General features: G+C 40.1%; 1 protein-coding gene across 1 annotated transcript in view; it reads left to right on the forward strand.

Annotated features, from left to right (window-relative positions):
• FAM47E (family with sequence similarity 47 member E) overlaps positions 1-25512 on the forward strand; it is a gene marked incomplete at its 5' end in the record, with an annotated part of 68275 nt that extends 42763 nt beyond the window's left edge. Inside the window, 4 exons of the mRNA XM_041757853.1 lie at positions 997-1147; positions 4133-4333; positions 10573-10728; positions 25146-25512. Of these exons, the coding sequence (XP_041613787.1) occupies positions 997-1147; positions 4133-4333; positions 10573-10728; positions 25146-25211 (574 nt within the window). The remainder of the gene's footprint in view (positions 1-996; positions 1148-4132; positions 4334-10572; positions 10729-25145) is intronic.
• Positions 25513-27709: the final 2197 nt, after the last annotated feature.

The raw sequence follows: 27709 nt of genomic DNA on the forward strand, positions 1-27709 counted from the left end.
GCAGCACTATGCCTAAGAGCCCAGATGTCCATCAACTGATGATAGATAAAATGTGGTCTATTCAGACAATGTGTTCTTAGCCATAAAAAAAAATAAACCACTGCTACATGCTAATAGCATGGTCAAACCTTGAGATGTTAGCCAGACACGAAATACAATGTATTATAAGGTTGCATTCAGATAAAATGTTTAGAACAAGCAAATCCATAGAGACAGAACTAGTTTTCAGGAGCAGAGAGAATGGGGGAAATTAAGAGTGATTGTCAGTGGTTATGGAGCTTCTTTTTTGGGGTGATGCAGATGTTCCAGAATTAGATAATGGTAGAGGTTGCATAACTTTGTAACTATATGGAAACTACTGAATTGCATGTTTTGAAATGGTTAATATTATAGTATGTGTATTATATCTTAATTTAAAAAAGAAGCTTTGAGAGGTTTAGTTGAGGATGAAGGGTGGCTGCTATGACCAGATTTATATTTTGGAAAGACTATTTTAGCTGCAGTGCTGCAAATGGATTAGGGTTTTGGGAGTTGAGGCCCTAGGAGAAGATCAGTGAGGAGCATTTGCAATAGTCCAGAGAAGGGGACAGAATTAAAACCTACCAGATTTATTAATGGGCTGGGTTTTAGTACAAAAGACAGAGAGAAATCAAGGACATCTCTTGCTTGTCAAGATTGTCTATATCTGGAGCAGACTCCAAGTGCAGTAATTTGGCACATATTTTAATAAATGCAACCCATAATTTCAAAAAAATCAACTTAAACTGGTAAGGTGCTATATATATTTTAATTATTATAACTATTTATGATATTGCCTTTATGATATAGATAAGGAAAATGTGATCTTTGGAAAATTAACATATACCTTGTATGAGCTTGTGAGAGACTGTTAGAAATGCTTGCATTACTATACTTTTTCCTTAAGATAGTGTTGGAAATCTACTTTGATTCATGGTGTCTCATATTGTGATTCTTTGATGATCTCATTATCCTTAGTCCTAAGAAGACTTCAGTGTCACATCCAGGTCAATGGCTTAATGAAGGAAAGAAGCTAAGTGAAACCGATTTGTTCCATGAAGATGGTCCTCTTCTTCATGAAAATGTGCACAAAGGAGTTAGGGACTTCTGCAACTGGGCTACTGCTTTTGTAAGTTAGTAGTAATACTAATCACCTCCTTTTTAAAAAATTTGAATTCAATTAATTAACATATAGTGTATTATTAGTGTCAAACGTAGACTTCAGTGGTTCATCAGTCTTATGTAACACCCAGTGCTCATTACATTATGTGCCCTTCTTTTTCTTTTTTCCTTTCATGTGCCCTTCTTAATGCCGATCATCCTGTTACCCTATCCCCCCAACACCCCTCCCCTCCAGCAACCTCAAGTTTGTTTCCTTTGTTATTGTTTTTTTTTTTTTAGTTTGTTTCCTTTGATTAAGAGTCTTTTATGCTTTGTCTCCCTCTCTGATTTCATCTTGTTTTATTTTTCCTTTCCTTCCTCTATGCTCCTCTGTTTTTTTTCTTAAATTCCACATATGAGTGAAATTGTATGATAATTGTCTTTCTCTGGTTGACTTATTTCGCTTAGCATAATACCCTCTAGTTCTACCCCATCATTGCAAATGGCAAGATTTCATTTTTTGACGGCTAAGTAGTATTCCATACAACCTACTTTTTAAAGTCAAGCTCTGAGTTGCTATTATTAAAAAACAATGTTAGTATACAAATTTTTTTTATTTTTTAATTTTTTTTAATTGTTAGTATACAATTTAAGTCAAATAATCAGAGTCATAAAGGAATTGTGACTCTTCTACTATTTATAATAGAAATATTTCCTAGATGATGTTTCTGGAAAGTTTGCAAGCTTGCCACCTATTTGAATGTTTATTGTTTATATGTCACATTGCTGTTGTTTCTTTCTATCATTTTAGTGGCTCTTTTTCTTTGCCAGCCTTATTGAGATATAACTGACATGTAACACTGTGTAAGTTCAAGGTGTACAGTGTGATAATTTGATACATATATATGTATATTTCAAAATGATTGCCACACATCCATCACCTCACATAATTACCTTTTTCCATCACCTCACATAATTACCTTTTTGGAGTGTGGTGAGAACATTTAAGATCTACTTTCTTAGCAACTTTCAAGTACAATTACAATTTTATTAACTATAGTCACCATGCTGTACATTAGATTCCCAGAACTTACTTATTTTATAACTGAAAGTTTATATATTTTGGCCAATCACTACTCATTTCCCTCACCCTGTTGTTTCACATTTTTGTTTTCCATTTCAGTGTTCTTTTTTCTGTGTCCTTCACAATTTCAACATATTTTTCTCAGTTAATGTATCTGTAAGTACTTGGACAGCCATGCTTAACCACAACCTTCACAAATGATATTTCTGGCATGAATGGACTTTTGACTTAGTTCTTAAAGTCTTTCCTTGCTTTCCTTCCAAGAATCCATTTAAATACCTATTTGTGTTCTCAAGTCCCTGTAGATGGGTTCCTTAGGTTTTTCCTGGATTTAAGATCTAGGATTTGTAATCTTCTTCACCTATATTTTGAGAACATTAGTCAGTTTAGACAATGTATTTTTTGGGACTATTTCCTTGAAAAGTGACTGAAATATAATTCAGACTGGATTAAGGGAGGTAAAGGAACCATCCAGACATCCTAGGAGCTTCAGGTATAGCTAGATCTAGGTGCTAAAATGCTTTTAGGTGTTCCTTCTGTCTCTTGGCTGCTCCCCTCTATCGGAATCCATTTATCTGACTCCAGTTTCAGGTGTGCAACATAGTGATTTGCCAATTCTATACATTATGCTGTTCACCACAAGTGTAGTTATTATCTATCACCATATAATGCTATTACAATATCATTGATTATATTCCTGTGGTCCACCTTTTATCTCTATGACTTATTCATTCCATAACTAGAAGCATTTACCTCCCAATTGCCTTCACCTATTTTGCCTATTCCCTCACCCACCTCCCTTCTGATAACTACCAATTTGTTCTCAGTATTTATGAGTCTGTTTCTGTTTTCTTTTTTTTAAATATTTATTTATTTACTTGTGATAGACATAGAGAGAGAGAGGCAGAGACACAGGAGGAGGGAGAAGCAGGCTCCATGCCAGGAGCCCGGCGTGGGATTCGATTCCGGGTCTCCAGGATCGCGCCCTGGGCCAAAGGCAGGCACCAAACCGCTGAGCCACCCAGGGATCCCCTGTTTCTGTTTTCTTTTCTTTTTTTTTAATTTTATTTATTTATTCATGAGAGACAGAGAGAAAGAAAGAGAGAGAGAGAGAGAGAGAGAGAGAGGCAGAGACACAGGCAAAGGAAGAAGCAGGCTCCAGGCAGGGAGCCTGTTGTAGGGCTCGATCCCCGATCTCCAGGATCATGCCCTGGGCTGCAGACGGCGCTAAACCACTGAGCCCACTCGGGCTGCCCCTGTTTCTGTTTTCTTGTTTGTTTGTTCATTTGTTTTGTTTTTTAGATTTGACATGTAGTTGAAGTCATATGGTATTTGTCTTTCTCTGTTGTACTTCATTTAGCACAATACCCTTTGGATCCATCCATGTTATCACAAATCATAAGATCTCATTCTTCTTCATGGCTGAGTAATATTCCAGTGTGTGTGGGTACCATCACATCTTCTTTATGCACTCAGAAGTCTGCTTAAGATTAAACAGACTGGGGCAGCCCCAGTGGCTCAGCAGTTTAGCGCCGCCTTCAGTCCAGGGCATGATCTTGGAGACCCGGGATCAGGTCCCGGGTCGGGCTCCCAGCATGGAGCCGGCTTTTCCCTCTGCCTCTCTCTCTCTGTCTCTGTCTCTCATGAATAAATAAATAAAATCTTAAAAAAAAAAAAAAGATTAAACAGACTGAATTTTTCTCAGCCTGTTAATTCTCTCAAGGACTCACTGCTTCTATCTGGTCCTAAGTTGTCCCTTAATGCACTGACAAAGTCCTCCAGAACCCCAATACTTCTTGTCTCCAATGAATGCCGACTGAGCATTTCCTGCCTGTCCTCTAAACTACCTCTTCTCTAGCCATAGTCACATGCCTCCTTTAGATTAAAGAAGAATTTGTCCTTGATTCATGCAATGTGATATTCTTACAGGGAAGTTCAAACATCGATGAAGAGTTCATTCTGAAACAGTTTGACATCGACTATCAGAGTAAACCAAGCCATGATGTGCCCCACACGAGGAGACTCAACCAGGTTCCTCTGGAGCTAAAGAAGAGAGTGGGGCTAAAGAAGCTGCAGAAGCCACAGTTTTTCCAGAAACTAGACTATGAGCAGAAACACCAGAAACCACAGGTAATTGCCAAACAGGAGAAGACTGAATATCAAAGAAAATTAGGTTGGATTAAAATCTTAAATGTTCTTGGGGGATCCCTGGGTGGCTCAGCAGTTTAGTGCCTGCCTTTAGCCCAGGGCTTGATCCTGGAGTCCCGGGATTGAGTCTCGCGTGGGGCTCCCAGCATGGAGCCTGCTTCTCCCTTTGCCTGTGTCTCTGCCTCTCTCTGTCTCTCTATCAAGAATAAATAAATAAATAATCTTTAAAAAAAAATCTTAAATGTTCTTGAATTCTGGAACTTCAGGGAGGGCACTGGCCTTTTTCAGTAGAATTCTTGAAGTATTTTTTTGGTGTTTAATAAATATTTGTTAAATCAATGAATGTTTAATATAGGTAATAAAACTAGCTATACAAACAAGGCATGCCATTCAGCATTATTGTTGATATCTGAATAGTCTTTGTTATCTCTGTGTTTATATGTTGAAATTCTCTCTTTATGTGTTTTATATGTTGAAATTCTAAAAGTTGATGGAAATATATATAAAAGTTTATTATTCCAAGAGTTAAATGTTGCAATTAGTAATCATGAAGGTTGTTTATTCTTTGTCCAAATAATTCTTGAATTTTGGGAGCAGTCTTATTGACCACACACCGTCGTTTTTGACCACATGCTTGCCCGATTATTAACAAATTGTTGAGTTTTTCAATACCACTTGCCCATGAAGATAGAACAAGGAAACAGAGGAGAAAAAACATACTGTGTTCCAAAGGGAAGTAGTGTGGATTCTTAAGTGTTTTTCCACTTTTCTACACAAATATGTATACACACACAAATCAAATTGTATAGGTCCAACAACAGATTTTTTTAAAAATGATTTTATTTTATTTATTTATTTGAGAGAGAGAGAGAGAGAGAGAGGAAGAGTGAGCAGGAGGGAGAGGGAGAGAGAATTTGAAGCAGACTCTAAGCTGAGTGCAGAGCCTGATGCAGGGCTTGATCCTGACACCCTGATCATGACCTGAGCCAAAACCAAGAGTCAGAAGCTCAACCAACTGAACCACCTAGGTGCCCCAAGTCCAACAAGAGATTTAAGTACCTAAGTGGTGGTCAGGAGTGGGATTGGGGGTGGAGAAGTTCCTTTCTCTGAGAGTGAAAAACCATATATTATCTCTAATTACCCTCTGTCTTTTACATGTGATCTTTGATACTGTATTTCTCACATTTAAACATATTAATTAACTTTGTCCTTTATAATTGAACACAATGGACTGACCTGTTGTTACATATGTGATGTTTTCCACCCTTGGCTTTGTTGCACAAGGTTTATGAAAACTATGCGTTCTGGCACTCATATAAGCATTTAAAATTTTCCATTTGCTCCCCATGTTTCTTTTTTCTTTTTTTTTTTTTTAAATGTAGATTTTATTTTTTATTTTTTTTTTATTTATGATAGTCACACAGATTGAGAGAGAGAGAGAGAGAGGCAGAGACATAGGCAGAGGGAGAAGCAGGCTCCATGCACCGGGAGCCCGACGTGGGATTCGATCCCAAGTCTCCAGGATGGCGCCCTGGGCCAAAGGCAGGCGCCAAACCGATGCGCCACCCAGGGATCCCTACTCCCCATGTTTCTAAAGGGTAAAATGCAAAGTGATGCTGGACAGGCAAATTATGTCATCACACCCAAGGCCTGAACCACAGCTTGTCCTGAATCTGGGCTGAATCAAATTGCTCAATTCCTTGTATGTACAAATTGTTGCACAACTACTACTTTATAAGCCATGGTGGTTATTGCCAAAATTGAACTTTTGACTGGCAGACAGAGGGTCATTATGTGAAAGTTCAAATACATTTCCATATGGTGTCATTTTCGTCTGCCTGGAGAACATCTTTTAACCCTGTGTCTAGTGTAGATCTGCTGGTGATTAATTCCTTTAGCTTCTGTATGTCTAAAAATATCCTCATTCTGCCTTCATTTCCAAAGATATTTTTGTGGGTATAGATTTCTAGGTTCACAGTTTTTTGTTTGTTTTTAGTACTTAAAAGATGGTGTTCCATTGCCTTCTTAGTTGTGTTGTTTCTGATGAGAAATCATAAACCTTCCTTGTCTTTGTTGTTCTGGATGTGTGTCTTCCCTTGGCTCCTTTAAAGATGTTCTCTTTGTCACTGATGGTGAGTGTAATTATTATATACACCTTGTGCCTGGGGTCTGCTAAGCCTCTTTGATCCATGAGTTTCTAGTTTTCATCAGATTTGGAAACATTTTGACCATTATTTCTTCAAAAAAATATTTTTACCTTTCACTCTTCCTGCTCCAAGGATTCCAATTACAGGTAATTAGGCTGCATGGACTTGTCTCATTGCTCACTGGGGCTCTGTTTGGTATTTGAATCTTTTTTCTCTCTGTGGTGTCCTTATATATTCTAATCTGCTCTTTCTAACAATGTCTAATCAGCCACTGATCCCATCTAGTCTATTTTTCCATCTCATACTATTGTAATTTTCAATTCAAAACGTTTGACTTGAATTTTTAAGAAAATATTTCTACATCTTTCCTTAATCTTGAACATATGAAATACAGTTATAACTGTTTTTTGTTTTGTTTTTTTTTTTTAATTTTTTATTTTATTATTATTTTTTTTTATGATAGTCACACACAGAGAGAGAGAGAGAGAGGCAGAGACACAGGCAGAGGGAGAAGCAGGCTCCATGCACTGGGAGCCCGACGTGGGACTCGATCCCGGGTCTCCAGGATCGCGCCCTGGGCCAAAGACAGGCGCCAAACCACTGCGCCACCCAGGGATCCCAGTTATAACTGTTTTTGATGTTCATGTCTGCTAGTCTAACATCTGCACCAGTTATGTGTGAGTTTCCATTAACTGATTTATCTCTTCATCATGGATCATGTTTTCTTGCCTCTCTTCATGCCCTGTAATTTTTTTAGTAGATACCAGACACCGCGGATCTTACCTTATCTGGGCAGGGGACTTTTGTATTCCTGTAAACTTGAGTTTTGTTCTGGGATGTAGTTAACGTTACTTGGAAAAGTTTGAACCTTTTGGGTCTTGGCTCTAAAGATGTGTTAGGAAGGACTGAAGTAGTGTTCAGTCTATGGTTCATTCTCTAATACTGAGGCAAGACTCTTCAGTTTATTCTACCCAGTGCCCTGTGAATCTTCAGGTTTCTCAGAAGGGAACAAGCACTGTCCCTGGCCCTGTGTGCATGCTGGGCCCTGTTTCTTCTAATCCTTTTGGGTTTCCTCCCATACAAGTGCTGAGGGAGACCATCTGCAGACCTCTGGAGTTCCCTTGCTGTGCAGTTCTCTCCTTTCTCTTACTCTTTGTTGTCGACTTGAACCACCTTTGTTTTGTCTCACAATTCTGTCTCCTCAACTCAGAGAGTCTGCTGGTCTCCTCCTGAGAGTGTCCCTGTGCTGTGGCTTGGGAAGTATCACAAGACAGTGAGCTGGAGCGGGAGCTTGGGTGGCTCAGTGGGTTGAGTGTCTGCCTTCGGCTGAGGACATGATCTCAGGGTCCTGGGACCCTCCCCTTCCCTCATACTCATTCTCTCTCTCTCTCTGTCTCAAATAAATAAATAAAGTCTTTTAAAAAAAAAGAGGACAGTGAGCTGGGGCAATTGTGGGGCTTATCTTGTTTGTTTCTTGTCTCTCAGGGGATTACTGTACTTGTTATTTGATGGCCAGTGTCTTATAAGCCATTATATATTATATATTTATATTTATACTTATTTCTCTTTTTTTGGCTGCTACATGTGGGAGGGTAAATCTGGTCTCAATTTCAGAAATGGAAATTCCCATCTAGGGGATCCCTGGGTGGCGCAGCGGTTTGGCGCCTGCCTTTGGCCCAGGGTGCGATCCTGGAGACCTGGGATCGAATCCCACGTCGGGCTCCCGGTGCATGGAGCCTACTTCTCCCTCTGCCTGTGTCTCTGCCTCTCTCTCTCTCTCTCTCTCTCTGTGTGTGTGACTATCATAAATAAATAAATAAAATTTTTTAAAAAATGGAAATTCCCATCTTTATTTTTTCCCCACATACTCTTAGGCCTCTGCTCCATCGCTCTTTGGTCTTCCTTAAAACTCTGAGCTTTTCCACTACCATACCTTTGTTCACAATATTTTCTCTGCCTGAAGTGCCCTTTTCCCATGTCTACCTTCTTACATCTTCCTTTAGACCCCGGTCATAAGCCAGTTTTTCCATGGAGATTTTTTTCAGGTCCCTTGGTTGACATTAATTTATTCTTACTTCTGATCTCTCACTGCAGTCTGTGCCCCTCTTTGCCCTGTATATTCATTCATCCATCCATCTGTCTATGCAATCCTTCAACAAATATTTCCGATAATTTACTGCTATGTGCCAAAAAGTGCTGGGAACAAATGAAGCAGAGACAAAGGCCTGTTTCCTGCACTTAAGGAGCTTAGAGCCTAGTTGGGTCAACAGGTAAATGATTAACTGTAATAAAATGATGTCCTGGTTCATAAATAGAGACATAGGAAGAAATAATCAATTCCACCAAGCACAAGGTGAGGGTGGCTCCAATCAAGGTCTCACAGAAGAAATGATGTTTGTAGTGTCTTGAAAGATTACTAGTCACCCAACAACATAACAGATTTCAGAACTTAGATCTGTAGTGTAACAGTAGTATAGATTTTTGCCCCCTTTTCCCCCCCCTTCTCTTTCCTTCCAGCCTTCCTTTTATTCATTGATTCTTAGTTGAGGGTGATTTTGCCCTGCTTCCTACCCCACCCACTGGGGATATTTGGCCATGTCTGAAGATGACATTTTGGGTCGTCACAACTTGGGAGAGGCACTGCTGTTGGCATCTAGTAGGCAAAAGCCAGGGATACTGCTAAACATCCTACAATGCATAGGACAGCACCCTCCCTGATCCCCCAACAAAGGATTATCCAGCCCAAAGTGTGAATAATGCCAAGTGAAGCAACTCAGTTTTAATTCAGCAAATATTATTGAGCATCTATTATGTCTGAAATATTATTCTAGATGTCAGGGAGTTGTATCTGGGAACAATCTCTGAAGCTTATATTTCAGAGGATGAAAGGGGCAGAATCTTTGTGGTGTCATACCTTTGCCTCTCTCAAGAATTAGATCCCCACATGTGATAAGATAGTGTGTGGGTGTTACATCCATACTACCAGGCTATGACCCAGCAGATCTCTTTACATCCTTCATGCACTACTGAGGAATGGAAGAAGGAAAAGAATGACATCTATTCTTTTCTTTCTCTCTTCCAATTAGAGGCACAAGATTGGTGTTGGATAACATATTTGTTGTTATTGCTATTGCTGGATAGCATTTTGATCAAAAGTAGTATAGCAATTACCAGGCTGAACACGATGCTGGGCCGATAGTAAGTTTACAACTCATTATTTTGGTTGGCTGAGTATTGTTTTTTGTTTTTTAAATTTATTTATTTTAGAGAAGATGACTGAGACTGTGTGGGAGCTAGGGGAGGGGCAGAGGAAGAGGAAGAGGAGGGTGAGCAGTGAGTGGTGAGCTTGACATGAGTCTTGACCACAGGACCCTGAGATCATGACCTGAGCTGAAATCAAGAGCAGGTCACTTAACTGACTGAGCCACTCAGGTGCCCTGGTGGACAGAGTATTGTGTTTAAGGTCATTACCCTTGAGTGAAATGTGATTTTTATATGATTTCTAGCTGCTTTACATAACTTTCTCCTTTGATCTTTCCTACAACCCTATGGAGTGGATACTCTTTTCTCCATTTTACAGATGAAGAATTAAGTAATTTTCCCATGGACTCCTAGATACTAAATAAGGGAGGTTGGATTTAAACCCAGGTTTGTCTAAGTCCAAAGGCCTTAACTATCACATTACTTTCTCATTCATGAACTTTTCAGGGTACCTTTGTAAATCGAAGCATACTAAAACCTCATGAAATACTTTGACAAGATCAATCATAAGCTAAAAATAAATGCTACTGGGCAGCCCGGTGGCTCAGCGGTTTAGTGCTGCCTTCAGCCTGGGGTGTGGTCCTGGAGACTCAGGATTGAGTCCCACATCAGGCTTCCTGCAGGGAGGCTGTTTCTCCCTCTGCCTCTCTCTCTCTCTCTGTCTCTCATGAATAAATAAATAAAATGTTTTTTAAAAAATAAAAAATAAAAATAAAAATAAATGCTACTGCTTTAATAAGCTAAATCTTAGATTTATTGAAATGACAAACATAAAAAAACTAATGAAATTGGGAATTATGTTATTTTCTGTAGGATCCTCATAATGCAAAGTGTGTGAAGATGAGGTATGGAGCATGGTATCTGGACACCAAGTTATGGAAAAAGCAAAGAGCAGATGAACGTTTGCTTGACCCCAAGGTCTCATGTAGAGCTCAAGATGAGAATTTTAAAAGGGAGCTACAGGAACAGGTATGTGTATATGCATCATGACATTTGATCATCTGATCTAAAAAATATCACAGTACAACTGCTACCTCATATTAAAGCCAGAGTCTCTGGGTGAAACAGAGGCTCCAGAAAGTCTTACAGCTTGCATATTGAACCCAGCTATGAGAAAGCTAAGCCATTATATGGGGTTACACATACACACATTGGATATGTAATAAGTAAGACTTGAAATCTCCTAGCTTATGGTAGACACAATGTCTCTAAAGAAGGAACAACCACTCATTGTATTCCTAGCATTCTTAGAACAATCAATCCTATGGATAGATTGGCTGTTCAAAGGGTGGTGTGACCCGGTAGGACCACTTCAGTACTCAGAATGAATATAGCATCATGGGTTCTCTTTGAGGAACTAAATGTGAAGCTTGTTTTTTGTTAGCAATGGATGAATGTTAAAGAATTCAAAATTGCATTTGGGAAACTTCTTTATGCAATTCAGCAGAGTCGTAGGATCTGTTTGAGAGAAAAAGGACAAAGGTTAAGAACGGTCAATTGATATCACAAAGCAACAAACACATGTAACAAGGATGTGCTCTAATTTTATGGCAAATAAACTCTGTGCCTGTCCAACTTTTGTGTACAAGTACCTAACAGAAAGAATATACTCGTAGTCCTGGAAATTTAGAAATAATGATGCAACACTTGAACAGAACCCTGATAAGAATATTTGTGAACCTCTTCTCCTTTACAATAGGTCCAAAACTTCTCCCAGGTAATGATGTGAAAACACTCCAAAAAAAAGTAAAATGCTATACAAATTTGCCTATCCATTCATTCAGTAATCATTCATTGAGTGCCCCCTTTAGATTAGAAAGCTGAGACAGAAAGGATGGTCATTTTTATATTTTCTAGTAGTAGGATATGAAATTCTTATTTTTAGATGTAAGCATGATACAAATTTATAAGCATGAGATGCTTATATAAGCCTATAAATAATGTAAATAAAGTTCAGTAGAATTTACTGAGGTATGGTTTTGGAGCAAAATATCTAAGTTTATGTGAATTTAATAAATAATAAAAATAATAAAACATGAATGAATGAATAATTTTCAATGAATTAAATATTGTAAAACAAAAAATAGTTGTAAAACTTATTCTTTTTTTGTAAAACTTATTCTTTTAATATGGCTAGAAGTTCTCTTTTTAGAAATATATTCTTAAAGACTAATTCTTAAACGCTTAAGGAATTTCACAAAAATATTCCATTTTTTTGAATATTTTATTTATTTGAGAGAGAGAGATAGAGAGAGAGCACAAGTGGGGGGGGGGGGACAGGGAGAGAGAAGCAGACTCCCCACTGAGCAGGTAGCCTGATGTAGGGCTCAGCCCCAGAACCTGGGATCATGACTTGAGCCAAAAGCAGATAACCAACTGAGCCATCCAGGCACCCCCCAAATATTCCATTTTGATGGTGAATGTGAGTAAAGATGTTTGCCAAAATGGTGACAGTCAACTCATGAAAAAGAAGTAATGTTTAAATTTTGCAAATATGGGTATGTGTTGCAGTAAAAGATTGTTTATCCAACAGCTTAGACAGGAAGGAGTCAAAACAATGAGAGATTGTTCCATAGTGATTTTTATAAATCTTGTAATTCCTAAAAGATTGTAATTCCTAAAGATTGAATTACCCTGTGCATTTTGGTTGGTGCCACTTGACTATGGCATCCCAATTCATAAGACACAGGAGTGATGGGATGCTGATAAGGGGCAGTCAGTATGGTGACATGGTTGTCTTGCTGGTGGCATGAGTTTTGTCCGTTCTTGATGGAGTTCATTTGGAAGGTGAAATCTTATTAAAGAACTGAATTAAAATGAGATAAACTTATCTATCCAATTTTAAAATTCAAATAAATGAAAGGTAAAACCCAAAGGATATATAAATACCCCAAAGATGTTGGGACTAGATCAAATCTTTTCTGATTGTCATGCCCTTTGAAGTTAAAATCTATTAAAGGACAAAATTGAACCCAATAAATTTAAAGGTGTAATTAGCTTAGTTCAATGACTCACGAATTGGGCACCATCCTGTCTAACAAATAGAAATGTGCTCCAAGAAGTTGTATAAAAAAGAAGGCTTTTATAGGCAGAAATGGAGTGGGCCAAAGAAATTATTGCAAAAGAAAAGATTGTTCCAGACAAGGTCACCTTTCTTAGGGGGAAGGGCAGGGATCTTATGCAGAGTACCTCACCAGTGCTCATCAGGGAATTCCAGACTGACTGGTTTAAAATCCCATTAGTGAGAGAGGCCGAAACTACAATTAGATTAGGTATTAAATCTTTGTTGGGCTTAACAGAAGTGACTCCATTTTGGATCTGTTATTTCTTTTTAACAAATAGCCCTACCTCCCCTTCATGAAACTGTCAGCTGAACTGAAAAGTGTGACCAAAATTTAAGGCATCAGTGCCCTCTCAGCTAGTGCTTTGTAGTTTTAAAAGCTTTTGTTGATCCTGGGTTTTTGTTTTGTTTTGTTTTGTTGATGAATCTCTATGGTGTTCACAGGCACGACTTTAGGTTCACAATTTCTTACCCTGTCCTTCTCTTCATTTCTTTTTTGATGTTCCAGTCTTAGGGAGATCTTTTGCTTGGTGACAAGCAGCTACAAACATGCATTTCAAGCTTTTGAAAGAATGGAACACATCAGAGAGACTATTATGATAACATAAGCAGCATAATTTCCAATGTTTGGAATGCACTTTGGAGCCATGGTCCCCGAGACCAAACCAATCAAAGAATGACTCAGTGGTGAGAGTCACCTTTTAAGCCAAGTGGCTTGCTCAGTGATGTTATGTAACTGAGTTTCAGCTTCCCCAGAAGTGTTAATCTAGGTGCAGCGTGTGGTGTTGGCCACAGCACAGGCACTTCTTTCCTCAGCTAAAAGATAATCCTGTTATCAAAAACAACTTTGGCCAGAAAGTCTAAGGATTTTGCGGGGCAGCTAGTGTCTTAGCAATGCAATCTGCAATGTCTCCAAGAATTAAGAAGTTTCTGATCATAGTCTCATTTGTGTTTACTCCTACACTAGGGGTCAGTCAGGTTTCTAGTGCATATGAGGAGAGAATCGCCTAGCCTGAAATAAAAAGTCATCCTAAAAGTGCCTGACAAAGATAGGTCCTACTGGTGAGATCTCTCCATGAGTGGGGGCAGATTTGATCTTGATAGTCACAGGAATGTGGGTGTGCAAATATACAAAGGTTCACATAAGTAAATGTGTCTACTTGGATACATACTTCTAAGCAGAGGTCAACTGTAGTTTGTGGTGACTTTGGAAATATAAGAGAAATTGGCCACGGGAAAGGCCAGGGGGGCCTCTTGCATCATGACGAATCCAGTAATCTGAAAGTTAGCCTCCCTTAGCAGTGGACTGGGAGATACAGAGAATGGAATTATCTTTCCTGGTCAATGCTAAGAAAAGAAACAGAAGAAGAAGGCTGGTCAAAGTGTGAAGTGTTAATCAGTGCCTTGGGAAGAAGCAGTCTACTTTGGTGCCAGATGCTTTCCTTCCTCATCAATGTGATTTGGAAGTCTCCAGCATCTGTACAGGACCAGATGTCAAGTGGAGCCTCCTTTAGCTGTGGGATGTGTATCCAAGGCTCTGTGCCCTTTAGTTTTATAGATGGTATCAGTGGTCAAGAGTACTTGGTAGGATCCCTTCTACTGTGGCTCAGGGGCTGTCTACTTCTGATGATGCTTTTGGAATATCACCAGGCTCTAGACTGTGACCTTGAATTGGGCTCAGGGAAAGCTTCTTTAATCTGTTGATGATACGCTTGAGCATCAGACAATAAAGAGTTACAGTAGCTGGTGATACTAGCATGAGACAACAAGGGATCAGCAGAAGATTGTATAAGACATTGGTCTGCCAGTGACTATCTCCTATGGAGTGAGTTTATGTTTCCCAAAGAGGGTGCTACAAATGGTCAGGAAGACCAAAAGCAATACCTTAAGCCAGGTGAGTCCAGTGATTTCAGTAAGGTTAGAAACTAAGATTCCATTAGTTCTCTCAACCTTGCCTGATGATTCCAGATGATAAAGACAATGGTAATTCCAAGAAGTTTGTAAGGTTTTCATTAAGCCTCATATGATTTGCCAAGTAAGACGGGTGCCTTGATGACTGGAGACTGTGGAAGGTATACCCAAGTGGGAAACACATTCTCTGACAGTTTCTTTGCGATTGTGAGGGCATTAGCCTTACAAATAGTAACAAGAACATATTGACGACCCATACTAAGTGGCAATTGAATGAGGTCCAGCTGCAGACGTTCAAAGGGTCCAGAGGGAGGGCAGCCTGGGTGGCTCAGCAGTTTAGCGCTGCTTCGGCCCAGGGCGTGATCCTGGAGATCCGAGATTGAGTCCCGCATCAGGCTCCCTGCATGGAGCCTGCTTCTCCCTCGGCCTGTGTCTCTGCCTCTCTCTCTCTCTCCATCTCTCATGAATAAATAAATAGGGATCCCTGGGTGGCGCAGTGGTTTGGCGCTTGCCTTTGGCCCAGGGCGCGATCCTGGAGACCCGGGATCGAATCCCACATCGGGCTCCCGGTGCATGGAGCCTGCTTCTCCCTCTGCCTGTGTCTCTGCCTCTCTCTCTCTCTCTGTGACTATCATAAATAAATAAATAAATAAAAATTAAATAAATAAATAAAATCTTAAAAACAAACAAACAAACAAAAAAAACCCAAAGGGTCCAGAGGGAGGAGGTCTGAGGCCTTTGGAGACAAAAATAATTTCTCTGGGATTATGAACCTGGCAGGTCAGACATGGCTGCAGACTATTTGCAGTTTTATAGAAGTCTCTTCATAAATGTCAAGTCATCATTTGAGTTCATCTTAAATACCCTGTAATGGGTCCAGTGATACAAAAACCAATAAGTGGGCTTTGTCAGGGAGTCAGAAAGAACCAAGCAGCTGTCTCGGGTTTCCCATAGCCCCAACTGTTCACTTCATTTATAGCCCTTGTTTACCTATCTTAGTTTCTGATTCAGGAGCAGATTGTTGCCATGTTACAAGGATATCAGGATGGGCAGAATGGATTTCCAGAAGCAGAATGGATTTCATCCACATGTGCCACAGTGTTTATAGTTTTATTTGCTGCTGCCTTTGCATGAAAGTTAGCTGGGGCATTTCCTTGACATTCAGATTCAGTTTTTCAGTGTGGGCCTCAGTTTTGATGACAGCAATTTCAGGAGGTAAGAGACTGGCAGTAAGATCATTTACCTGTTGCCCATTTTTGATTGAGTCCCAGAGGGCATAAGAAAGCCCTTTTGTTTCTGTAGCATCCCTAAATCATGGGCGACCTCAAAGGTATACTGGCTATCAGTATAAATATTGAGTTTGTCCTGATAGCTGGCATATGTATCCAGCTTACCAGAGGGTAAGGGTATGGACCTCTGCTTGTTGTGTGGATGTAGCTGAGGGAAGGTTTCCTCTTTTGAGTAGTCCATCTTGGGTAATAATAGCACAGCCAGCTTGAAAATCCCCGTTTTCATTTTTGTGGTATGACTCATCAACAAAGATTAGATCAGGAGTAGTTTAAAGGAGTATGTCATAAATCAGGACATGGTGTCACAAAATGGGACGTTAGAACCTTGAATCAGGACTCACCCTCCTCAGGTAGAGGTAGTAACATCGCAGGATTAAGAGTGTTGCAATGTATAAAACACAGATTAGGCAGTGAAAGCAGAAGGATCTCATAGGAAGTTAGTCTACCTGCAAGAAATGTTGAGTCAATTCTGAGTTAAGAAGACTTGGGACAGTGTGTGGAGTTTATAAATAAATGTCATTCGCTAGAGTCAAATCTGATGAGACCTCCATTGCTTTGTAGCTTGACTGTAGCCTTAGGACAGCTGGGATCAGCATGAGCAACTGAATCAAGCTGTGTGCTGTACTAGGTAATAGGCTCTTGAGGGAGGATCCCTAGGGCTAGATTATCCCTTTCCTGCATGAATAAAGTGAAAGGTTTTGCATAGTCAGGTGGCCCAAAGGCAGGCAGTTCTTACCATGCTTGTTTTAGCCTCCTAAAAGCCTGCTCCAAAGAAGGTGTCCAGGGACTGAAATTTAGGAAGTTCATAGAGTCAGGTAGCTAATAGAGAAAAATTAGGAGCCCATAGTCTGCAATAACCAGCCAAGCCTAGCCATCCACAAATCTGTCTCTTCATTGTGGGTGTAGGAAGTTCCTGGATTACCTTAATTCTTTTGGGATACAGCTGAATTTTTCAGAGTTTAGATAATGACACAGGGAATGAACAATGTCTAGAGAATTGTAATTTTTTTCTTAGAGATGTTGTGTCCCTTTTCAGCTAACTACTATAGCAAATAAATGGACTCTTTTATGGACTCCTCTTTGGTGGCTGGAAGTAGCAAGAGGTCATCTACATATTGCAAAAGGGTGGATTTCCTGGGGAACTGGAGTGTTGCTTAAATCTTGGTGAAGTGCTTGAGAGAAGTTAGAAGGAGCCTCATAAACTCTTGAGGCCTGACTGTCCACTTATAGTGTTGATAGTTCAAGGCAAATAGTCATTGGCTATTTGAGGCAAATAGATATTGGCTACTGTGGTCTCCAGGGATGTTGGAAAAGGCTGAACAGAGGTGCACAGCAGTGGGCCATTTTGAGTCTGGTAGAACTTGTGACAGAAGGGTGTTCAGGTCTGGAATGACTGAGAGGTGGGGAATAATTGTCTTATTAATAGCTCTCAAATCCTGGGAAAATCAGCATCCATTAGGTTTCTAGACTGACTAGCTTGGGTTTTGCAGGAACTGGTACAAGGAATGATTAACCTCAGGGCAATTAGTGTGAGGCCTTGTATGGCCTCAGGCTTTAATGGTTAGTGAGGTAGCTTAGGGAGAGGTTTAGTTATACCTTTCTGAAGTCTCTAAGAATGCCTTGTAAAAGTTCAGCTGCTATTTTGTGAGCTTTTTCTGGTCCCTGAGATGTTGAAGACCAAGGATCTCAAATATCATCCATGGGATTTTGCTTCCTACATCCATTTTTGGATTCCACCAGGTCCTGCCTGCCAACATGTGTATGTGCTGATAAAGACCTGGCAGCCTGGAGTCATGGGCACAGATAATGACTCAAATTCTTCAAAAAACTTTGGGCTTCCTCCCTAGAGTTTAGTAATTTCTTTAATTATGGTCATTAGTTCAGTCTTTGACCAAGGCGTGACAGATACCTGAGAGGTTCATTTGCAACCTTGAGTAATTTTATTTTAAAAGGTAACTGCCCAATAGTCTCTTCAGAGTGGAAAGGATGCTTGGACAGAGGATTAGTAAAATATGAGTTCTTAGGTGAAAAAGGTTAGAGGGGAGCAATAGGAGTCACCTCAGTCCTATGGGCTTTTATTTTGGTTGCTCTGTGTCTCTAATTTTTCATTGGTCTTTTGTAATGAAGTAGTTCAGTGAAGCTATTTTGGAATCTTCAAACTTTTTGGAGGCTTCTGCATAGCAATTAAAGTAGCATCCCATTCTGTATGTTCCAGTTGGAACACTCTTGCTCTCAAGTGCATTTCTTGAATGAGTGATCTTATCTAACTGAAAGGTTCCCCATAATGGCCTTTGTAATTCTAGGTTATTTCTAGCAAAAGTTTGCCATTTTGCTAGTTATCTATAGCTTCTGGGACCAGAGTTCTTAAATTATGTGGGAAGGAGGGTCTCTGGATATAAAGGATCTCATTTCTTTTAGCTAGGCCTTTGGATTTCTTGGAGCCAAAACTAATACTGAAGAAGGCCTATCACAGGAGTCTTCTCAAAGTGTCAGGCACTCTAACAACCTTTAAATGCTCAACTTCTGCCCACCAGTGCTTTCAGCTTGACTTTTGAGATTATCATTAGCAAGTAGCCCTGTTTAATACTGAATACCTGAGGCTTCCTGCTGGGCCCATCCAGCTCAAAGCAGACTCAGATCAGCCCAAATTGGACCCAGTCCAGTCCCAAATCCAATCCAGCCTGGATTTTTAAATTGGACGCAATAACCAGCAGCTCCCTGTATGGAATCTGGAGATTAGAAAAAGCATTGAAAAAATGAGGGGTGTGGGCCGATTCCCAATAAATGGGGAACTATAACTGCCAATGTGGATCTGGACATAGAACCAGGGTTTGGGGTTTCCAGTGGGATGGAGAACTGTGGAAAGCTAATTAGATCAGAAGTGTGATGCGGAGAGTGGAGCTCAGAACTGAGAGGAAATTACTAATAGTTTTCAGAAGTGGCTAGAAAGTAAATTTGAAGATTGAATTGCCTTTTATTCAATGATTTAAGGATTGGCAGCATCTCATCTAACAAATAGAAGGAAGCACCAAGGACTTTTATAAAATGGAAGGTTTTTATAGGCAGAAATGGAGGGGGTGGATAAGGAAGTTATTAGCAAAAGGAAAGAAAGGACTGTTGTAGGCAAAGTCACCTTCAAGCCTGAGGTTCTTTTTTTCTTTTTTTTTTAAGTTTTATTTATTTATTCATGAGAGACACACACAGAGAGAGGCAGAGACACAGGCAGAGGGAGAAGCAGGGTCCATGCAGGGAGCCTGACGTGGGACTCAATCCGGGGTCTCCAGGATCACACCCTGGGCTGAAGGCGGCGCTAAACCCCTGAGCCCCCTAGTGCTCATCAGGAAATTCCACTGACTGGTTTAAAATCCCACTCCTGGGGGAGGCTGAACCCACAGTTAGGTTAGGTCTTAAATCTTGGTGGCTTTACAGAAGTGACTCCATTTTGGGCCTGTTGTTCCTTTCTAACAGATCTAAAAATTACGGATATATTGTCAAGTGGAAAAAACACTCCTGTTTATTCCTCTACTACTCTTAGTTCTGGCCACTAGATGCATCACTTTTGTTTTGTTTTTTTCCCCAAAACCAAGCAATTCTCTGATTCTCCAGACACCAGCTGGGTGTTCCACAAATTTAACTCAAGTCTGACACTGAACACCTGGAATTTGCATCAGACCGGACAGGTTAAGGTTGCATCAGTCTCACAACACTGCCCCTACTTCAGATGTCAATTACAAATTAGATTGTCACCTGTGCTTCTGACCACCCAGCTGTCCATGGGAGGGCCCTACACCTCCTTCTCAGCTTCTGTCATCTGCTGGAAGAACTCAGGGCAACAGCTTACTTATGAGATTATGAATTTATTATAAAAGGATGTAATTCAGGGATCCCTGGGTGGCTCAGCAGTTTAGTGCCTACCTTTGGCCCAGGGCATGATCCTGGGTCCCAGGATCAGATCCCACATCGGGCTCCTTGCATGGAGCCTGCTTCTCCCTCTGCCTGTGTCTCTGCCTTTCTCTCTCTCTCTTTCTGTCTCTCATGAATAAATAAATAAATAAATAAATAAATAAATAAATAAATAAATAAATAAATAAGTAAATAAATAAATAAAATCTTTCTTTAAAAAAAGCATTTCATTTTTTTTAAAAAAAGGATATGATTCAAGAATACCTAGATGCACAGAGCAAGGTATATGAAAAAAAGGTGCAGAGCTTCTGTGCCCTCGCCAGCTGCACCACCCTCCCAAAACCTCCGTGTATTTACCAACCTGGAAGCTCTCTGAACCCTGTCCTTTTGGGTTTTTATGGAGGCTTTAGTATGTACGCATGATTGATTACATTACTGGTCATAGGTGATTAATTCAACCACAGATTGCAGGATGGAGCCGAAAGTTCCAACCCTCTCATCATGTGGTTGTTTCTTCTGGCAACCAGACCCCATTCTGTGGCTCTCTGAGGACTTTCCAAAAATCACCTTGTTAACATCGTTTCTGTTGTGGTTGAAAGGGGCTAGTTATGAATAACAAAAAATTCTCCTTTCACCTTTGTGGCTCTTATCACTTAGGAAATGCCAGTGGTTTTAGGAGCTCTGTGCCAGGAATGGGAAGAAGACCAAATATATATTTCCTACTAAAAACCACAGTAGCACACTTGCTAATCTCAAATAGGTTAGATTCCAGACATCGGAGCTTAATAATTGTCTAATTGCTAAAAAGTGTTGATTATCCTTAATATAGGGGTTTAAAAAAAAGTGGGGGTAGGGAAAGGAGAGAAAGTCGGACATCTTTTGAAAGCCTTTATATGCATCAACTCATGGATGTTACCTACACACATACTCCCAGATGAGAAGAAAGTGATTTAAAATGAGGTAGTTTATAAAAAGCTAACTGCTTTGAATTAGGACAAGTATGAAATCAAACTTCTGACAGCTGTTTTTTTGTTTTTTTTTACTGGGGATACTTTTTTTTTAGGAGGAGTCACTTTCAGACCTTCAAGGGACAATTGCCTTTAAGGATTTCATTCTGAGTAGGGGCTACACAATGCCAAGTGTGAGTAAGGGGGCATTTCAGAAAAACTGGCTGAGGGGCTCATAGTTGTTGATGGGACAGGGTCAGCACCCTGACAAAAGCAAAATACAGTTGACTCTTGAACAGCACGGGCTTAAACTGTACAGGCCCACTCATATGTGAATTTTTTGTGATCAATGAAGTACAATACTGTAAATATATTATTTTCTCTTATGATTTTCTTTTCTTTCTTCTTTTCTTTCTTTCTTCTTTTTTTTTTTTTTTTTTTAGGATTTCGTTTATTTATTTGAGAGAGAGGGAGGGAGAGGGAGAGCCAGACTCCTCGCTGAGCAGGGAGCCTGATGTGGGACTGGATCCCAAAACCCTGGGATCACTACCTGAGCCAAAGGCAGACGCTCAACCACTGAGCCACCCAGGTGCCCCTTTTATTATTTTCTTAATAACACTTTTTCTGTAGGTTATTTTTTTTTTTTTTTTTTTTTTTTTTTAGAGAATGTTTTTCTTTTCTTTTTTTTTTTTTTTAAATTTTTATTTATTTATGATAGTCACACACAGACAGAGAGAGAGAGAGAGAGAAGCAGAGACACAGGCAGAGGGAGAAGCAGGCTCCATGCACCGGGAGCCTGACGTGGGATTCGATCCCGGGTCTCCAGGATGGCGCCCTGGGCCAAAGGCAGGCGCTAAACCGCTGCGCCAACCAGGGATCCCTCTGTAGGTTATTTTAATGTAAGAAGACAGTATATAATATATATAACCTACAAAATATATGTTAACCAACTCTATGTTATCAATAAGGCTTCAGGTCAATAATAGGCTATTAGTGAAGCTTTTTTTAGGGAGTCAAAACTTATACATGGATTTTCAACTGAATAGGGGATTGGTGCCCCTAACCCCTGCAGTATATTGTTCAAGAGTCAATGTTCTCATACTCAGGCCCCTGGAAGAAAGAGAGCATGCTTTTCCCCAAAGGCCCAGAGATAGGATTTGGCTTTTGCTTTTCTTTTTTTTTTTTAAGATTTTATTTATTTATTCATGAGAGACAAAGAGAGAGAGAGAGAGGGGGGCAGAGACACAGGCAGAGGGAGAAGCAAGCTCCATGCAGGGAGCCCGACATGGGACTTGATCCCCGGTCTCCAGGATCACTCCCTGAGCTGAAGGTGGCGCTAAACCGCTGAGCCACCCGGGCTGCCCGAGCCACCCAGGCTGCCCGGCTTTTGCTTTTCTTATTCTGCTTATTTGGGTTTTGCTGCCAGAGGAGCTGTCTTCCTGCTAACTCACCTGCCTCGAGTTTGGCCTTAATGGGACCAAAGAGAAAGGGGTCTATGTGCAGGACACATACCTTGCAAACTCTGTTACTCAAACACTTCAAAGTCTCTAGGAATTCTTTGAGTGTCTTTTACTTTCACGTCTAAGGACAAAGAGCTGTGGCTTGAGTCAGGACAAAATGGAATTGAGATTCACAATAGTCTTGTACCACAGGGTCAGCCTCATATGGAAACAGACAAGGGCAAAAGCTCATTCCTGGGGGACCCACCAGTATCTTCCATCCTTTCCCCACTTTTTCTTACCCCTTCATCTAGTTTCCCCTCTCTTAACTTGTAAAGCTAACCCCAGCTGCCTCCCAACTGGAGCACCACCCTTGGAAGACCTCACGTAGCACGATGGGTGGGAGGTTGGCAGAGCAGACCATTTTTAGCAGGACGGCCTCAGAGCCTGGAATTCTGTGCCCAGACCAGCCCTGTGACCACAGCAAGAAACCAGGTAGCCATTCTCCAAACTCATAGCTGTTAAGTCATGCATTTCTCCAGTGTCTTCTGTGAGTACATCTCATGTGTCTTTAGGAAGCCATGCAGTCAACATGGTCAGAAGTTCAGAAAATGCAAGACAGAATTTTTTTTTTCCATGAATGGTGGAACTAACAATAGCTTTTACATATTGCCAAATAAATATATTGACCAAGCTCAGATCCAGAGTGGTTTCAAAGTTAGTGTGAGGGGAAGTCAGGTGTGAGGTAGAGAGGGGTCAAAAACTCTGTGATAGGACTGAAATGAAATATCTCCTTTAGCTTTGAGCATCAATAATAGGCTTGTGAAATGTATTTAACATCATCATACACATTTATGTACTTGAAACTGCCTAATCTATATATGAGGGTCACATAAGTATAAATTTACATGTATGATATATAAAGTGTGTTAATAATATTTTTTAAAGATTTATTTACTTATTTGAGAGAGAGAGAACATGTGTGTGTAGGGGGTTGGGGTGTGCAGAGGGAGAGGAAGAAAATCCCCAGCCGACTCCCCTCTGAAATGGGGCTTGATCTGATGACCCTGAGATCATGACCTGAGCCAAACGAAATCAGGAATCAGACACTCAACCGACTGAGCCACCCAGGTGCCCCTATATTTATAATATTTTATATTACATAATTGCACATATTATATCTTTTATAACATATATAAATAGGGGATCCCTGGGTGGCGCAGCGGTTTGGCGCCTGCCTTTGGCTCAGGGCGCGATCCTGGAGACCTGGGATCGAATCCCACATCGGGCTCCCGGTGCATGGAGCCTGCTTCTCCCTCTGCCTGTGTCTCTGCCTCTCTCTCTCTCCCTCTCTGTGACTCTCGTAAATAAATAATAATAATAAAAAATTAAAAAAAAGAAACATATATAAATATACTTAAGCATAAATATAATTATGTGATATGTATGTGTATATATATCTAAATTTATATATATATTCCTCTTACCAAAGATTTTATGTATATATAATTATATATATTTCTCCTTGTTTGCTGTTATAATAACTCAGTTCTGTCTGAACATTTTTAATGACAGAACACTTTTTTTTTCATTTTGATCTGTCCCTTGTTTGTTGGTTTTTTTTTGTTTGTTTTTTGTTTTTTTTTTTGTCCCTTGTTGGTTTAATCCATTTTGTTGATGAACATTTAGCTCAATTTTGGGCAAAGAGAAGCATGCCTCACATACTGGCTATACTCTTTCACCTGCATTAACTAGAGATAATGTCCCTGACTGTATCGGAGTCCTCTGAGAATACCTGTTATCCAAAACCCTGGAATATATTTACTTCCTTTATTCTTACATCCTCCATCCTCTATTTTATCAATAAAATTTCAACTGAAAGAGGGGAGGGAATGCATTTTATTATCTATTTAATACATATTATATATTTAAATGTGTCATTTCTTATTTAAATATTTATACACATGCATATATATGTATATGTATATATATAAAAAAATATATATGGACACCTGGGTGGCTCAGTGGTTGAGCGCCTGCCTTTGGCTCAGGTCATGATCCTGGGGTCCTGGGATCGAGTCCCACATCGAGCTTCCTACATGGAGCCTGCTTCTCCCTCTGCCTGTGTCTCTGCCTCTCTCTCTCTGTCTCTCATGGATAAATAAATAAAATATTTAATATATATGTATATATAAACATTATTCTCTTTTTGTTCATATGAGGTCTGTGTACACTGCACATACACATTCATGTATGTTACATGAGCACAGGTACTTTTTTTTTTTTTTTTATGATAGGAACACAGTGAGAGAGAGAGGCAGAGACACAGGCAGAGGGAGAAGCAGGCTCCATGCACCGGGAGCTTGACGTGGGATTCGATCCCGGGTCTCCAGGATCGCGCCCCGGGCCAAAGGCAGGCGCCAAACCGCTGCGCCACCCAGGGATCCCAGCACGGGTACTTTATACACATTCTAGGATCTGCTGTTGGATTATCTACTCTATTCATTACCCTCAGCTTCATTCTGTCTACTACACAGATGGGTCCCAGGTTTTCAATAGAAGAGATGAGTAGCACAAGGCTTTGCTGAGCTGAGCTGGGCAGGACTTGGGCACAGAACAAATGGGAATTAGATTTAGGTATTTTTGATGCTGTACAACTACCTTCCAAAGTCCCACATTTATCATGGCCAATTATCAGCATGAGATTTTGAGTAGTAGAAGGATATATGTCGAAGTGTGAGATTGTGAGTTTGGGTATGGTAGTAACTGTGGGGAGAACTATACAGTTTTGTTTGCCAATCTAATGAAGGTTTACTCTTTGTTTCTTTTTTTTAAGTTCCTTGAGAAGATGTATATCAGGAAGGAACGTAAATGTGATTGTAATAAGACTTCTATAAAATAACTCAAGCATGGAAGAATCTTGAGAAGACGATTAGATCAATTTTATTTACTATATACTTGGCTATTTCTCAGTCTCATTTTAAACCTTAAATAAGACTTATGAGTGTCCCATGGATATACAACTGTGACTTGGCAACATCTATAAATTTCATACTTAATACTTAAAAACATTTCACAATGGCTGTCTGCTTCTGGTAATTAATATCTTATATATCATATAAGCAATGAGATCAATATTCACACATAGTCTTCTCACATTTTTGTAGCATTGTCAATATTACATAGTTATATAACTACTTGTAAAAAACAAATAAAACTGTAAGTAAAAGCAGAATTACTCTGGGGCACCTGCCTGGCTCAGTCCGTGGAGCATGGGACTCTTGATCTCAGAGTTGTGGGTTTGAAGAGTGTAGAGATTACTTAAAAATAAAATCTTGAAAAAAAAATCTGAATTACTCTACTGCATTTTCTCATAGTATTATTTTCCCTGGTTTTGAGTGAACACCTCCTTTATTCTTTCTTTAGAATATTATTTTAATTTTGAATTAAGCTTAGTGAAGTTTTTTCCCTTTTTAGGCATGTTAGTCTCAATAATTAATGTACCTCTAAGATAAGGTCATAAGTCACTGAGTTTAATGGTAACTCAAAATGGTATATGTATTTCAATAAATTTTCCAAAAATTAATTTTTAATTAAAAATGCTAATGCTCATGTTAGGAAAATCAGAAAATATAAACTAACAAAAAGAATATAGAAAATGTGACTATTTCTATAGAGTCAGAAATAACCACTCTTCATTCATTGGAATACATCCTTTTAGATCTTTCTCTATGAAGCCCACTCTGTAAAATTTAATCAAAAAGGGAATTCATTAAAAGAATATTGAGTCCCAAAGTTATGTGAGTTATTGCATCTGTCTTTAAATACAAAATCTCTGGGTGATGACCTTTCATCCTCTGGGTCTGTCACAATTTCATCTCAATAATCTGTTAGACTGACTACATAGCAATTGTGCTGTAAATGAGCCTTTGCCATGCCGTCTGTGAGGCCAGACACTTTAGGGTGATGAAGTACATGATAGAAGCATGAACCCCATAGTGTCAGCCCATTCCAAAAAAATTAGTTACTTAGTGAGAACTAATGCTGGGTGGAATAGCTTGGTGGTGAATAAGCAGTCAGTAGATCTATGAATGTTGGTGTGGGCAGAGGTTTAGTTAAACAGGAAAAGAAACCCAAATCCAGAAAAAGTAGCTATTGCAGTAAGGCCACTTTTCTCAGACTTTGCTGATATTTTCAATTCATCACACATGCACACATGTTTGGTAGCCTACAAGAGCAACAAAGGGAGAGCTGCTCCTCCTGCAAGCCCAGTGGAGGAATTCCAGGCTACCAGGCAGGCTGGGGCAGGATTTTGGCATTCAGTGCTGGGATTCTGAAAAGTGATGCTGGCAGTGGTGGTTTGGAGAGAGTCTAGTTTTTTTCCTGGTCACCTTGCTCCAGGCTTTGTTACATCCATACCTAATTCATATCAAGCACTCAGGTTTAGTACTCAACAGAAGCAGTAGCCAGATCAGCCTTTGGTAAGGAGAAGTCCAAGTTGCTGAAACCTGAACATAGTCTATATTTCTTCTACATCCATGTGTACTTCACTTATGAGATCACTCGGAACCATTGGAGTGCCTGGGGAAAGAAGTTGGTTGACATGCAAAGGCTAGGTTAGACTTTTCACCTGATTATTGAGCACTTCCTCTACAGTGGAGACCTTCAGTGGGTATTCATGAAGAACTAAATATCCTCATACTCAAGAGGATCCATTCTGAGAGATCCTCCGACTGCCTCTTCCCCTAAACATCTTTGTCACCATCAGCCTTGCATTCATGATCCTTCCAAGTCTGACTCCTGAGCTAAACCATCAGCTACTGGCCAGTACAAGTGGCATGTGCACCTCAGGCCATTTCTACTTTCAGACCAGGTAGTCAATAGGATGAAATACTAAAAAATTCTGCCTACTGGAAAATTCTCCTTAGTTGATCTTCAGGACCAGCCTTGAGTTGGGCTATAGTGTTGTGGCATCCACTTGTGGCTGCTGCCGTCATACTGTGCAGGTTGTCTGTTCAGTCACCTGTACTTAGAGAACATCCCTAACTCAGATGTGTGAGCTGAGGAAGAGTGGCAGTGTGCGAGGACCAAGCACACTCTGCAATCTGTTGTGTCTTCAGTTTCTGCTCAAGCCTAATCCTTTTTTTTTTTTTTTAATTTTTATTTATTTAGTCACACAGAGAGAGAGAGAGAGAGAGAGAGAGAGAGGCAGAGACACAGGCAGAGGGAGAAGCAGGCTCCATGCACTGGGAGCCCGACGTGGGATTCGATCCAGGGTCTCCCGGAGCCTGCCCTGGGCCAAAGGCAGGCGCCAAACTGCTGCGCCACCCAGGGATCCCTGCTCAAGCCTAATCCTATACAGAAAACTTCCACTTGATCATGAGAAGCCATATAATTTGA

This window comes from Vulpes lagopus, chromosome 6 (genome assembly GCF_018345385.1).
Source record: "Vulpes lagopus strain Blue_001 chromosome 6, ASM1834538v1, whole genome shotgun sequence".
Classification (NCBI taxonomy): Eukaryota; Metazoa; Chordata; class Mammalia; order Carnivora; family Canidae; genus Vulpes; species Vulpes lagopus.